The sequence below is a fragment of the Scatophagus argus genome, chromosome 21 (genome assembly GCF_020382885.2).
Source record: "Scatophagus argus isolate fScaArg1 chromosome 21, fScaArg1.pri, whole genome shotgun sequence".
NCBI classification, from domain to species: Eukaryota; Metazoa; Chordata; class Actinopteri; family Scatophagidae; genus Scatophagus; species Scatophagus argus.
Genome location: NC_058513.1, coordinates 6,041,524 through 6,057,015, shown reverse-complemented (window position 1 = coordinate 6,057,015; position 15,492 = coordinate 6,041,524). Strand labels below are relative to the sequence as shown.

Genomic DNA, 15,492 nt, shown 5'->3' with positions numbered 1-15,492 from the left:
ACCAAGTAGTAAATGAAGTAGATATTTAAATAAACAGTCAGTGAATGTGGTCATTTTCTCACAGCAGGCCGTATCTCAGCTCACCTCACTGTTAGCTTTGTGTTTGCACTTCCAAACAGGGACTCAATAAGGAGCACGTTGAGCAAGATAAAGAAATTATGTCAATTACAAATTAACAAATTAATTTGTAGTATTCGCTGCAACAGTCCTTTCCTTTGCTTTCTGCCTCAACCTTCGCACTCTAAATAGTGGAATCAGTCAGACTGTGACAGTGATGCACTCTGCAGCACTACAGGAAGGTGCTGAGGGTGTTATCCACAGTGGCCAGCTGCAGGTACTCAGGATGGTCGCTCTCAGATTCCACTCCTGACTCCTGGTCGTCGTCTTTGCTCTCACTAAAGAGCAGCTTCTTCCTGCGGACGGAACCTTTAGTGCGCCGCTCCAGACACATTAGGATCATGTGGGCGAGGTCCTGCTGCAGCCGCTGGAAGTTCTCCCTGGAAAAGCAGGTTGAACATGTCAGCCTCATGTACCCCGTCAAGCTTAGTGTCAAATTTGAAGTCTAACTGTACAAAGTAAGATGAAGTCAGAACAAATATGACACAAATCTCAGCCGAATGTTGAAATCTAAAATATTACTTCTAATAGGTTAAATTACTTTAACATTTGCAACATCTGCTAATATCACCGCTATGATGCAACATTTACACCAAGCCTCAAACACCTTGTGAATTTCAGTTTCACAAAGGCAGTTCAACAAGCTGCATAAACGAAGGTTAGTAGTAAAAGCAGATACTTGTGAGTAGAGTACATTTCAACAGGTGGAGGCTTTGCTTACGTCGTGGGGGGAGTTGGGAGGTCGTAGGCTTTGCCCGTCTCACCCGTCAACCAGTAGGTTGTCTCTGTGCCTTTGCCCTTGGAAAACACACACATTTACACCATTTTGTATCCATGTGTGGCACTGAAGCGAGTTAGTGCTAACTGGATTTATTTCAAACTCATGTTTGTGATGTGTTACCTTCAGATATGTTTCTCCTCTGATCTCATACTCAAACTTGCAGTCTGTCCTCTGCAGAATATTTATAGTAGGCTGACTGACGTGGATCCGCAGGGCTGGAGGATATTAAAAGATGAAACAACAGGCTTCATTTGTTTTTGTTTTTTTTATTTGAGCTCGGCTATGGAAATTCATTTAGTGAGGTTGATTTTGAGTGGTATGTTGCTTTTGCAACATAACTGGGTCGTACTAGTTGGCAGCATGGATTTCAGTGTAAAACACCTTATTCATTAAATGTCTCTTGGTATGCATATATTCATTTCTCTACTCACGGTGTCCTGTAGACTCCATACGAGATGCCGTGTTCACTGTGTCTCCAAATAAACAATATCTGGGCATCTTTATCCCCACAACACCTGCTGCACAGGAACCTGGACACAAACACACAAATATTCAGTCATTTTTAAAATCATCAACCTCAACCACCTTTGGGATAAAATGAGTGGAAAGATCAAGGGGAGCTGTATCTACTGAGCTGAGGTTGCAGAGGGTGTTGAGGAATGAATGTACTTAGTCGTGACAGATCTTCGAAGCAAAGCACCCTCACACAGCACTCAGTCATCTCACTCAAGTCATCTTAGTTTTTGGATGTTCAGTTCCATTTAAAAATTTTTTACATTTTTTATTGAAAGACTGAGAAATAGTAAGGATTTTGTGTCGTCTACCTGAGTGCACACCGATGCGTATCCACACAGGGATACCGGGCAGGTGTCGGAGCTGGAAGGTACCCATGAAGGCCAAGATGTCCAGCGCCATGCGGCAGATATCCACCGCATGCCTGTTCCCATTTCGCTTCGGAAGGCCGGAGGCCACCATGTAGGCATCACCAATGGTCTCCACCTGAGGTGCATGGAAATGATTACGTCTGTGGTCTCTGCTGTCTATCTATCAGCCCATTTGTCTGTCGTTGGAATTTCACCCGTGATAATAACCTTGTACACATCGTGGTGGTCGACAATGCTGTCAAAACCCTTGTAGATGTCGTTGAGCATGTCCACAACTTCCATTGGCGTGCTGTACTGGCACAGTGTGGTGAAACCAACTATGTCGCTGAAATAGATCGTCACCTCCTCATACAGCTCTGGCTCCACCACACCAGTCTCCTTCAGGCTTTTCACCACTGGGCTGCACAGAGAGAAACATGAACAAAGACAGAAACAGAATGATCCACTTGTGCTTTGATTAACTTACTTTATTACTTTATATTGCCACCCTACCTTACAACTCTTTCTGGTGGGAATAACTAAGTGAAATAGATTAGTTTTCCTCTATGATACCATTTTTTGGAAAGTTCTAGGATTCTGCTCTATGGTTAAGTATTTGCACTCTCAAACAATTGTGGTATCAGTGTTAACATGTGGCGCAATCCTGAACAGACCCAGGAAGCAGCATGTAGTTGAGGCAGTCCGCCCTGTCCCTCTCAGCTTTGTAGAGGGCTGTTCTCTCCTCCACCAGGTGCTCCAGGTTTCTGGAATACATCTGCAGCCGTCTGATCATGTTGTCCATGTAGCTCTCATTGTCCTGGTTGTGAATTTTACTAGCCAACAAAGGAAAGGGAGGAGGAGAAAAGACAAAAAGCCCCAAAGGTTTGATGAGCCTAAATATCTATATAAACTGAATACATCTTAGATAGCAAAGTAAAGACAGTGATTACCTGATGATTTTCCCCAGACAGTTTTCTATCTTCTTAAAGTCAGGTCTTTTTTCTGGATCCTCATCCCAACAGCATTTTATCAACATGTACACCTACAACAGACAGAAGACGCAAAGCTTTAAAGACGCATGAGACAGCACACACATTCACGAGGAAAAAAAATAGCATTAACTCACTTCTGATTCTTTCTCTGAAGATGTGTCAAAGTTAAGATCAGGTCTGAAGTAGGACGTGATGACCCTGGACAGCTTCTCTGTTGGAAAACACACAGACATTAATTCCCTATTGTATTACAATATTTCTGAGTGTGTGTATATCAAAGCTTAACATTGTCTCTGGGTCAAACAGGCTCTCTAATCGTCAGTGTGTCTCAGACTGATTCATCAAAATTTGACCAGTTTGAACTGAATATCCTCATGCTAGTTCTCACACATCGAGGGATTGTACAAAAACGACTGGGGTGGGGATGGTGTGAATTTCATCTCTCCTTTTCAAGGTCCTCCCTGTTTTCTTACACCCCTCTTTGACTCTGGAATACAGCAGCTGGAACACCAGAATTAATTAATTTAATGGGAAGTGATCCCTCCAAATCCCATTCTACATTTGTCTGTTTAATAAGGACAGTTTCAGGACTGAAGGATATCTTTTTGTTGGATCAGTAAGGACTGTCTGTTATGTTATGTTAATGAGCCTTCAAAAAAACATGAGCAGAGTCTGAATGTATTCATTTGCATTTTGAAATAATAATTTATAAAACATTAAATAATAATAATAAAATAATTTCTTCATTCTTTTCATTTCCCAAGCTCAGCATGTGAGTATGTTACACCTGCTCGGTTGGAGCAGCACGCGGTGTAGAAGGTGTTCTTTCTGAGAACAATCTCATGAGCGATGATGGCAAAGCTGTAGACGTCTCCTTTCTGAGAGGTGCCCTGTCTCCTCAGATGCTCCGGAGCAGTCCACAAATCTGAGAGGAGGAGAAAGGCGATGGCAAGAAAGTGATGGAGGTGAAAAAACTAATAAACACACACAGCGAGGGAGGAGGACTGCAGTTTCACCTCTGCCAGGGCTGAGAAAAGAGTTGCAGCCGAAGTCTGTGATCTTCACCACCATGCGATTGTCCACCACACAGTTGGTGGACTTGAGGCGACCATGCACCTGGATGTCACTGGCATGGAGGTAGGACATGCCCTGAATGGTGAAAGAGATGAGGAGGTTTAATTTAGTTGCAGTAAGGGATCTTTACTGACATCTACTGGCTGCAATGACAATTTCTATTGGTGCGTCATTCAAGTCTGACAGGAACCTTGTAAACCTTCAACATGTACATCATTTGGACTAATGCATCAGTAACATTATTAACAAAAGGACATTTCCTTAACCGATAATATGGCTGTGTTGCATCCTGTAGAAGTTTTAGTACTACTGCATGATGCTCCCTAAAAGTTCTTGATACAACGTACAAACGTACAGGAAAAGCATCACATGCCAGTGGCTAAATACAATCTAACACTTCAGAGTGACAAAACGCGTTGTTCTGTCTCACCTTGGCGATGTCGTACATGACGGAGATCTTGAACTCCCAGTCCATGAACGTCTCCTCTGGGTACGAAACCCGGTTGTTCAGCACATACTAGAAGAAGACAGGGACAGAGTGTGAGCGTGTGTCTTTGCTGCTACTTTGTGTCGTAATTAAGATATGATGGCGGCATTTGGTAAAAAAGGCCACTACTTTACTCTTTCCAGAGCCATGAGCGCCTGCCACACCTACCCTGAGCGACCCCCTCTCTCCATATTCAAACACCCCGAACACACCGTGATCCATCTTCACTGTGCCATAAAACTTTGTGAGGTTGTAGTAGTCGATTTGCTGGAGCTGCAGAGGATAGAGGGGTAGGAGGGGTGAAAATCAAGTTAGTGAAAATCCAGCATCACACAATCCACCTGCTGTGTTTGTGTCGTACCGCGTTAAGTTCTATCCTCTGTGTCTCATTGAAGTTCCCGTCTGAGTGCTTCAGCTCCTTCAGAATCACAATCTGAAAATCACAGTCACACCTGTATTTAAATCTACACGTTCAGTACCTAAAGCATGTTGACTGCTTTGAAAACTACTGCAGGATGCTGGGTTACCTTCCTATCGTAAAACGCACGGCGGATCTTGAAGTCACATTCTTTCCTTTCGTCGTCTATCTGATGGGGGCAGATGAAGGAAATTTAAACAGAGCAAACATGCCCTTCTTTTAAAGGACGCTACAGTGCACTGATGTTCAATAATAAGGTCAACTTTACAGATGGAAAAAGAGACTGAGAGGTCAGAGAGTGTTAAGGGCTGCAAAAAATGAGTCTAGGTAGATTTCTGACTGGATGGATGAACCTCACTGTCCTGTACGGGTCAGTAGGTGAGAGCATGTTGACCACCAACCGACTCTACACCTCATTCACCTTAAGAGAGATGACATTGTGTTCGTTGTTCTCCAGAAGGGTGATGAGATCGGCTGCAATGTGGGACCAGCGCTTCCTGAGCAGACGGTCTTGTCTGTTCTGTCTGCACGGGAAAGAAACCATCAAGGGGTAAAAAATGAACAAGCAAACCATAAAGATGCACAACTTAGTGCAAGAACCAACACCCAGGACATTATTATACATTTATAAATTTCACACAAGAATGTCACTCGGCTCTAAAATCAGGATATAGTTTGCAGTCCTGTAACTTGAAAGTATTTATTTATTATATCATCAAAAACAATTATCTGAAATGTTTCACATTATGTTCTTTTACAGAAAAGCATGAGACTTGTCTCAAAAGTGTATACCTTTAACTTTTACTTGTTTTTTGGATCAAATGTGGTTGAACAAAAAGTATTAAATCCACACGTGTACATAACGCGTTATTGTTTGCCTAATAAAATACCACCGTGATCTGCCATGAAAAGTTCCCACGGTTTCATACACACTGTAGGTGTGTGCTGTCATAACCATTCAGCTCACTTTACCAGTGTGTGTGTGTGTGTGTCTGTGTGTGTGGCTGTCCTTCATACACTATACGTACTAAAGTTGGTCAATCATCCCTCAGTGGTTAATCGCTCACCTGTAGAAAATGAAGGCGATGGTGGCCACCACAACCACCGTGACACCCAACACGATGACAATGATGTCATGAGACTCAGGGCCTGAAGGTGTGAGAACAAAACACTGTTACAGTTTAAAGTGTAGGGATATACTGCAGAAACCCTGACTCATCCACTCAGACATGGTATGGGTGTGTGTGTGTGTGTTTGTGTGTGTGTTAGCTGTACCTTGGTCCGGTTTGTAATTAGGAAGTCTTTTTCCCCAGATGAATGAAGGGTTTGCCTCATTCACTTTTGTTTCATTGGACTCCGTGTCGAATACGAATAAAACTTTGTACTGATGATCACACAAGAGGAGAAAATGACACATTTCAGCATAACACACTGCAAGAGACCGCGCTGAGGAAATATTAATATCATCACTGCTAAATGGCACAAAGCCAAACCTCGTCTTTGTCAGTAGAGGTGTAAATGATGGAGAGATCCACGTCTCTGTCTCCATACTTGTCCAGCTTGTAGTTTCCAGCAATTCCTGAGCAGAATATCAGAAATGTCTTAATACACAAAAGAATACAGAAGACACCAAAAATCAGTCTCCGGCGTTTGTTTCTCTTCACTGGTCGCTGATATTCAAGTTGCAACTTTGACTTCATTCTGCTGTAAATCAGAGTACTGTGTGGTGTCAAGCAGTTTTTCATCCTTTTTTGTTTCCATCATCAGTAAAGAAAACAAGGGTAGAAGTGCCTGGCAGACATGCATCACATCCTAAAGGTCCTTTTCCCTTTGAGTGTGTCTCTCAATTACAAACTCACACCCAATTACTCTCAGACTACTTGCAGCTGCAGCCTGCAGGTTATAACACCTCATCACTTCATCTTGTCGGTGGAAAACCACAAGTGATAGTAGCTGACAGCTTCAGTCTGTTGGGCCTCACGCATCACAGTGACTTATGTCAGCTTTCAATGCTGTTTTCAGGGCCAGTCAGGTCAGGTCATCACTGCTTTTTTCAGCTATCTGTGAGAAGGGTCAATTACAACTTTGCACCCTGTGAGTATTTCATGAGCTGATTACAGTATTTTTACACCTAATACTAGGGCTGGTGTACTGTTTGAACGTCCATCACCTTAGGGTGTCAGCTTGCTAACATTTCTAATTAGTACTGAACACAAAATATGACTGAAACTGATGAGAATGTTATTTTGTTTTGCAGATCATTGGCCATAGAGTATTGGAAATGTTCGTGGCCTCTTTGCTGCTGGCACCTAATTAATTGATTTTTTTCTGTTATAGAAGCTTTTTGTGAAAGAAAGATACAAAAAAATAAAACACATAGTAACTACTTCAGAAGTTCAGATGTTTTTCATTTTCGTTACCATTGAAGGAGATGTTTCTGAAGTAATTCACACTGACAAACTCCGTCTGCTGTATTTTCATCTTACTCTTTCCTGCAATTTGCCTCATCACCTTTCCTACCAGCAGCACAGCATCATGGTACGCAGCCATGTAATCATTCATCTGCAGAGAGAGAGAGAGAGAGACAACAGAAAGAGGGAGTCTGTAACCGCTTCTGCTCTGTGGGTTACACCGATGCTGGAAAGATGTTTCTTTTCTTAATGTAGTCTGCACTTGCTGTGCTGTGAGCAACATCACTGTAATTCCATTCATCTCCACTGTATTGCAGTGGATGCAAAAATCCCAGAGACACTTACCTGGGCAATTAAAATCAAAACTATCCAGTGGTGGTAGTGAAAGCATGAAAGTTTATTTCTCAAACTGTGAAACCTTTCCTCTAGAAGCCTGATTCCAAAAAGTTGGGATATCGTGTAAAGCAAATGAGAACAGAATGCAGTGACTATCAAATCCTTTTCAATATGTATTTAATTGAAGTACAAAGACAAGATATTCAGTGTTCAAGTTGATCAACTTTGTTTTTGTAAATATTCACTCATCCTGAATTTGATGCCTGCAATATGTTCCAGGAAAGTTGTGACGGGGCATGTTTACACTGTGCTGCATCAGCTGTCCTTTAAACAACACTCTGTAAGTGTTCAGGAACTGAGGACTTTGTTAAACAAGTGAAATTCTTTCCCATTCTTGCTCGTTATGTGACTTCAGTGCCCAACAGTTTACAGTGTTGCATTGTATTTTGAGGTTCATAATGTGCAGCACATTTTCAGTAGGAGACAGGTGTTTTACTGCAAAGCCAGGCTGTTGTAACATGTGCACAATGTGTCTTCATTGTCTTGCTGGAATAAACAACAACATCACTGAGGAAGACATCATCTGGATGGCAGCATATGCTGCTCCAAAATCTGTATGTGCCTCTCAGCATTAATGGTGCCTTCACAGACGTGCAGGTCGCCCAGGCCATGGGCATGAAAAACAGTCTGAATGGTCCTTTTCCTCTTTGGCCTGGGGGACAGTTTGAAATGTGGACTCTTCAGACCACAGCACACTTTTCCACTTTGCGTCAGTCCATCTCATGTGAGCTCACGTCCAGAGAAGTCAGCAGCGTTTCTGGATGTGGTTGACGTTTGGTTTTCACTTTGCATTTGTAGATGTGACAAGCTCATGTAGTAATGTCCTTTGTACAGTCATGTTTTTTCAGGGCTTAGCTCAAAGGTCATTCAGTGTTGGTTTTTTGGTCTTTCACCTTCCACGCTGCAGTTTCTCCTGATTGTCTGAATCTTTTGATGATATTAGGGACTGTAGATGGTGAAATCCTTCCCATCCTTGCTTGTGGGTGACTACATGTTTTGATATTCCTTTTTTTGAGCATTCCACAATTTTCCCAGTCCTCTGTGGCCCTTTTCCCAACTTGTTTGCAGGCATCAAATTCAGAATGAGTGTATACTTACAAAAAACAACATTTGTTAACATTGTTATTGCATTCTGTTTTTAGTTACGCACGGGGGTTGTAAGGGAAGGAAAAGAAGGAAAAAGGGAGTTGTGTAATCTAGAGATGCTCACCGTGTCGTTGTCTTTAAGGTCTGCGTTGATAATGTAGTTTCTGGTATTGGGCATAGTCAGCACCAACACGTTCTTCATGAATGGTAGTGATGATGAGTTGATGTAGTATTGATCACTGAGGAAAGGAGGAGGGAGTGACATTCTTTAAGTGCTGTATGTGCTGCATTAAAATTGATTTTAATTTTCTACAGTTCATTACAGGAAAATTGAAATGTCAGTTCAAATCATGAAAAATCACTGGCAGGAATAAGAGGAAAAGTAAGATTTGTCATAATTTATTTTATTTTAATGTATTTACTCTTATTTAACTATTTCAACTATGTATTCATTACTTTTAGCTTGCCCAACATTTCAACTTATTAAGCTAATTATTTCAACCATGTATCCATTACTTTAAAGGTCCAGTGTGTATGTATGTATGAAATGGAATGTAATCTTCATAATTATGTTTTCATTCATGAAAAATATAATCACCTGAAAAACTGAGACTAATTCATACTCACAGGTGGAGCAAACTCTATTTTAAGGAGTCCACCATGTTGCACCATCCTATTTCTATCTGTTGCAACCTTTATGCTAGCTTCTAAACTAAAATTTCTCTTTTCATTTACTAAATGTTTTTCATGTCTAAAATTGCATGTGACTTCTTGCTTGCCATGTAAATTATGACAATTCCTTTGACTTCATGGCTTGGTTTGTGCTCTGACATGCACTGTCAACTGTGAGGGCTTATATAGACTGGTGTGCGACTTTCCAATGCCCAATCAACTGAATTTACCACAGGTGGACTCAACTCAAGTTGTAGAAACCTCTGAAGGATGATCAGTGGAAACAGGATGCACCTGAGCTCAGTTCTGAGTGTCACAGCAAAGGGTGTGAATACTTATGTACATGTTACATTTTTTGTTTTTCGTTTTTAATAAATTTGCAAAAAGTTCAAGCAAACTTGTTTCACTTTGTCAGTATTTTGTGTAGAATTTTGAGGGAGAAATTAATTTAATCCATTTTGGAATGAGACTGCAACATAACAAAATGTGAAAAAAGCAAAGTGGTGTGAATACATTCCGATGCACTGTATAGGATATGTCAAAAAGAAGAAAGTGGAAATGTAGGGCACCATTTGTAAAGGGTCCAACTGCAATACAAATGCAAACTGAAAACGAAGATGAGCACTGACTTGTAAAGATCTATAAGGATGAACAGGATATCACTGTTATCTGCCTCTTTGGTGCCATTTTTCAGTTCCAGTACGTCCATTGGTGATCCACATATGATGAACACTGCAAACACAGAAGCCATTAGCTAACACCACAGAGCAGCTTTTTCGGGGAGGGAATCAAACCCTGTGAACCTGATTTTCATTTAAACTTCTGCTTCAACCTTGAAACCAAAGTTAATACCAAACCCAAATGTCCTCTTTTATAGCTGTACCAACATGGAACAAAAAAACTACAGCTATGTGCACTACTTAACATTCCCCTGTAATTTAGCACGGCATGTTTTGTAACTTCAGAAAGGACCATTTTGAACAAAGTGGAACAGTTGAGTGCTTTGAAGTTAAGCTGTGGCTCTCAGTGTTGAGGCATAATTTGCCCTTCACCTGTTCATGGTCATACTTTAAAGGTTCAAAGTAGGGAAACTGTCATTATCAACCTTAGAAAGTCCAATTTAAAAGTGTTTTTGAAAGTATAACACAGGTGCCAACTTTCATCGACCAAAATGTATTTTCCACATCAGGCAGGGGCAGGCCAAACTGTTTAACAACAACAAAAACAACATGCCAGCAGTGTAGGCACAAAATATCAGTATTAATGAGTTCTATAAAACCTATAAGTATATTTGTCATTAAGGAGTGGATGGTTTCTTCTTGTTTGGCATGAGATTTGTATTGAGCATGGTGTGCCTTTCCAAGGCTTCAAAACAGATGGTTCAGGCCAAAGTGGCTTTGTTACTGACTGACAGAGTGGTTGTAGGTCAATTCAGCCATCCACTCTGTAAGTCCATCCAGGCTTTCAAAACTCAGATTAAATGTCAAACTAGTCAGTGCTGATCAAATATGAATCAAATTCTGTCATAGTATATTTCTTGCATTCAGATGTTTTCAGAAATGCATTTTATGTGCTTTGGAATAATTTGAGATAGTTTGTGATCAGGCTTCATTGTAGGTATATCCAATTGCATCCAGAGGCATTTTGGTCTCTGCCCATCGATAATGCCCTTTGGAAATTGAAAATGAATTGAGTGGGACCAGACTAAAACACATGCCGGGTTATGTAGGGTGTATTTTCACAGCAAATTCAACCACTATTTTTGAATTCTGTCCTGTAAACAGATGACTGCATCTGTACTGTTTGGGAAACTATTTGTATGTTTCATATTTTAGCTTTAATTTATCACCTAATAGAGCTTCAAGAGCTGACTCCGGGGTGCTGTAACTGTCACGAGTGAGTGAGAAAATGGCGGTCCTTAACAAAGCACTGCAAGCACCTGCAAAAGGTTACCAACCCATTGTGTACAGTATTTGTATATCATTTGTCAATAATCTGTGAGTGCAGAGACACACAGCATGAGTTCACTCCCAAACAGCTCATGAAAGCTTGTAAGAATGTGAAGTAATTAAATCACACAACTATCTATCATAACTGAGCATTTAAATCTACAAAACTAGGTTTTATGGGGGTTTTTTTTCTTTAAAAAGAGACTTACAGTTGCTTGTCCTGTTTTGGGGTGATGTAAGTATTTTTTTCAAATCATCTGAATTGCGAAGCACCGCTCTGTGAAACTGTTTGGAAAAGTTGCCTGCATCCAGTGCATTTATATACCTGCAGAAAAAAAATCACTTAGCATTAGAATTTACGAAGACGTAAAGACTTTATATATTCCTATTTTGTTTGATTTCAACACACAAGTGATATCGGTCTCCCTGCTGGCCTCTCAACATTTTCAACACTGTAAAAGCCCCAGAGGAAAAATATTTCTGGCTGTATGTACCATACTACGAAGCTGTTAAAATATTTGCTAAAATGTTGGGGCAAGATGATCACACAGTGAAACATGGAAGGTCAACATAGGGCTAACCCAGAAGAAATGCAATGAACAGCAGACTAGACCCAGCATAATTTACTCAACCAATAGCTGGTTACATGTTGTAGGTGACTCACCAAAAGCAGTCCTCAGAGTTCTCCTGTTTCTTATAAACATAGGCTGTTTGCCATTTAGATTTGATTTTGTTGGAGAGATTCCAGAAGTTGATGAAAAAATGAGATATCTTGCGTGCCGGTGGCAGGAGGCGCTGCAGATTGAGTGTGTAGTCACAGGAGAGACCAAAGCTTCCTGCCGAGATGATTGGCGTACCGAGTTTCAGACCTTTTTCGGCACTGACAGATTGAGAAAAACAAAAAGTAAAAGGGATGAAAGTGAGAGAGATAAAGAATGGCATATGCATGGAGTGGCACGAGAGGTGAACATTGCTCCTTGGGTGTAACCCCCATGGCGCTGTCCAGTTCTCTTTGGGTTACACCAGTTAATGCCCTCCATTCTGATTCTTATGCCACCCACGTCCTGTTTGGATATGCGAACTGTCTTTTTAAAATTTGTCTGCACCGCTGTGACTGTGACATTGAAAAAAATGGTACATACTCAACAATTTGGTCAGTAGCGTAGGTGCAGGTGGGCCCAAGCACAGAACTTCCCAGCTGTTTTGAGCTCTGCAAGAGAAAAGAAATTAAAGTAAATTTTTTTCCTGACTGTGGCCCTCAGTTTTGACTAGGTTAAGGTATGCTTATGTACTTACTTTTAACTATGTGTGATAGCTACCCCCTTATGTTGCACAAGTTAACTCCCCAGGATGCATTTAAGTCTATGAAAATGTGGGTAATAATTCAAGATCTGACATATGGTGAACAACAGACATGAAACAAACAACAGTACTAGTTAGTATTAACACTGTTGTTACCCCCCTGCAGTGGCTCCCTGTGTGGCAATACCAGGATGGTGCACCACTGATCTTCCCGTAGTGTACATGAATTTTAATTCTCAAAGTACATACTAAGCGCTAAACAATCGTTACTCTAAGGTGAATATAAAACCGGAAAGACTCACCATCAGGGATTTTAGCTCTTCCACTCCCTCACATGTACTACTCTTGCAGCCTCTTACTCGATACAAGGATGTATTGAACCCGCGAAAGATAGGTGTGAGATTTAAGTTCACACCTTTAGGGAAAAGAAAGAAGTTTGTGGAAAGAAAGAAAGAAAGAAAAAAAGAAAGAAAGAAAGAAAAAGATATTATATTTTTGTTTCGTAATGGGTGTCAACTGACCGTCAATCGTCCAATCATAGCTCAGCAGGTCTGTCGAGCAATGGGGCAAATTGAAGCTTTGCATTTGCATATGGCTATGGCACAATGCAATCTGGACACAATATGAAGAGTTTGATTATGCTTACTGTTTCATCCTCTCCAAACCAAAAACACCAGAGCAAACCCCAGGAAATAGATTATAGCAATGTGTTTGTTAGTTAGTCTAACAGCAAATTTGTTTGGTGGGCTATAATGCACAATATCAAATGAAATGAGTGTTAAGGGTTCTGCATACCTATCTTGTCTATGTGTTTTGTAGTGGGGACCTCTGTCAAAAATGTACACAGTTCATATTGTAAATTAATTTTTTGTTGAACTAATTTATCACAACCAATACGGGCCCACAACAGTTTTTTTACTCAGGGGGTAGCAGGTTAATCCAGGCATGTCTGAGCAACTCAGAACTTTAATTTTAGCATTGTTATTGCAGACCAAAGCTCAAGCTAAGCTGGCACAAAAACGTTAAGTAGCTGTTATGGGTAATTGCTTCCTTTTGGCCCATATCTTACGGTACTATAATTGTACCGACTGATATCTTTTATGAGTCATTGCATAATTTGTTCCCTGAAATATAAGAAAGGACGTAAGCAGAATGTCTTGAGTTGCTTGTAAGTTTCGTAGTCATTAACAGTTAAAATGTTATGTGCTGTTTGTTATTTAATTACCTTCTGTAGTATTGATGGTGTTATCTGTCGCTATCGCCTTCAGTATTTCTCTTCTCACAAACTTCAGACTCCAGGGAGACACTTTATCATCCAGGAGGATCACATTGATTGGAATTTCATGATGAATCTGACTGGCGCCAACATGTGGAACAGCAAAAACTCCCAAGACACACAAACACAACAACCACCACACTGTTCCCATTTTCAGCTCTGACGTTCCTAACATTTATATTTTTTAGCTGTTAAACAGAGTCCATAATGTGATAAAGACGCTCTGTGTTGTGTTTTTCGCTGCTTCAGCTCCAGGGTCCAGTGTGTCCACTTTGTCTGATCCACCACAAGAAGCTTTTCTGATCCACCATAAGAAGTTTTAAAAGAGCAATATCCAGTACCCAAGTCCTTGTCACGTTTCTCCTCTGAGTTGTTTGCTTCTTAGATTCACAGTCTTCCTCTATGTGGTCGATTACCTGTTTTCCACACCAAGTTGTTAATATGCAACAGAGGCGGGCCATATAACCTTCTTTCTGTGACCGTGCCAAGGTCTGAATGAATTACAAGCTTGAAACACAGACCACAAGTTTCAGCTGGTTGTGAGCTTGTTGGTAGTAAACACAAATGAAAGATGAAAATTTTAAAGCAGCACCACTAATAATTATCCTAGACGTCAGGTTGTCAATGAGAAAATAACTGGATATACCACAACATATGTATACATATCAGTCAATCATAAATTACTATTATCAAGCTAACTTAATATTTAAGTTGAAGCACATTTTAAAGAAACTGTTCAATGAGATTTAGCTTAGCACAAGGACTTAAAACAGAGGAAATGGCTAGCCTGGCTCTGTCTAGTGGGTAAAAAAAATCCACCAACGAATGTCAATATCAGATAAAAACAAAGCTTAATGCCCACTATTTATCGTTTCACACAGGGTCTCTACTCTGTTCATAGATACAGAGTATTATGGCTTTATCTGCATCTGAAAGGTCAGTTTGATTCCCTTCAGCTAATCAAGATAAATAAGCACAAGCATACTGCATTTAGACAGAGGCAAAAAAAAAAAAAAGACGCTATGGGGATTAAACAAATCAACAGCCAATCGATTTAGAATTTGTGGGGAAAAGTGGCATTATGAATATTGAGAATAAAAAAAACAGGACAAATACTGGAAAATAAGGTCATCCTGTAAATGACAGACGACAGGAGCCATCTGCATGAATGCGTGTGATTTTTCACAGTATGTGTTGGAGATAGGCAGACAGCAAACACAGACACATAGCCTGTAAACTCTCGAAAGACACCTGTGGAAAAGCAAGGAGAGAAAAGAGAAGAGCAAAGGTTGGTCGGGCCATAAAACTTGTCCCAGATAACGCACTGAAACACCGCACACACTTCTGTGCTTCAGCTCAAAGGCTTTTTGCGCTGTTCTGTTGCACGCACGTACATCCACACCCCACAGGACGGTCACTAGAGAAGGCTGAGGGAAGGAAAAATAAATCCTGCAGCCAGTTACATTCAGCTAAGTGTGTCCTCACCTTTAAATGATCAGGACACACACAGTCAGTTAACACTGCTGACAGTCTGAGCAGTGGTGTGTCCCATTACATCCGCAAGTAAGTGACATTTAATTAAAGGGATTCTTTATTGGCTCACTAATTCAAACAGTAACCTTGCAGAGGTTTGTATGTGTACCTCTCTCTCTCTCTCTCTCACACACA

At 40.7% G+C, this 15,492-nt stretch overlaps 1 protein-coding gene across 1 annotated transcript; it reads right to left on the bottom strand.

The window, feature by feature from the left end:
- Window positions 1-171: 171 nt before the first annotated feature.
- Window positions 172-14,280, bottom strand: gucy2cb (guanylate cyclase 2Cb). The gene is made up of 27 exons (XM_046376713.1): window positions 13,774-14,280; window positions 12,851-12,963; window positions 12,389-12,456; window positions 11,911-12,126; window positions 11,456-11,571; window positions 9,927-10,029; window positions 8,750-8,864; window positions 7,153-7,294; window positions 6,226-6,311; window positions 6,008-6,116; window positions 5,800-5,881; window positions 5,154-5,256; window positions 4,842-4,901; window positions 4,676-4,747; window positions 4,483-4,587; window positions 4,258-4,344; window positions 3,770-3,902; window positions 3,541-3,678; window positions 2,888-2,964; window positions 2,712-2,803; window positions 2,436-2,594; window positions 1,990-2,182; window positions 1,723-1,897; window positions 1,330-1,428; window positions 1,019-1,113; window positions 839-915; window positions 172-497 (listed from the first exon to the last, which is right to left on the bottom strand). The coding sequence occupies exons 1-27, from the start codon at window positions 13,997-13,999 to the stop codon at window positions 290-292; spliced, it is 3,249 nt and encodes a 1,082-aa protein (XP_046232669.1). The 5' UTR covers window positions 14,000-14,280; the 3' UTR covers window positions 172-289.
- Between the last annotated feature and the right edge of the window lie 1,212 nt (window positions 14,281-15,492).

Excerpts from the sequence above, each read along its gene's own strand:
- gucy2cb (XM_046376713.1), bottom strand. The coding sequence starts at position 13,999 with ATGTTAGGAACGTCAGAGCTGAAAATGGGAACAGTGTGGTGGTTGTTG. Across the intron at positions 7,295-8,749 it reads ACCTTAAAGACAACGACACG|ATGAATGATTACATGGCTGC; the intron begins GTGAGCATCTCT and ends CTCTCTCTGCAG. Across the intron at positions 4,588-4,675 it reads AGAGGATAGAACTTAACGCG|CTCCAGCAAATCGACTACTA; the intron begins GTACGACACAAA and ends TATCCTCTGCAG.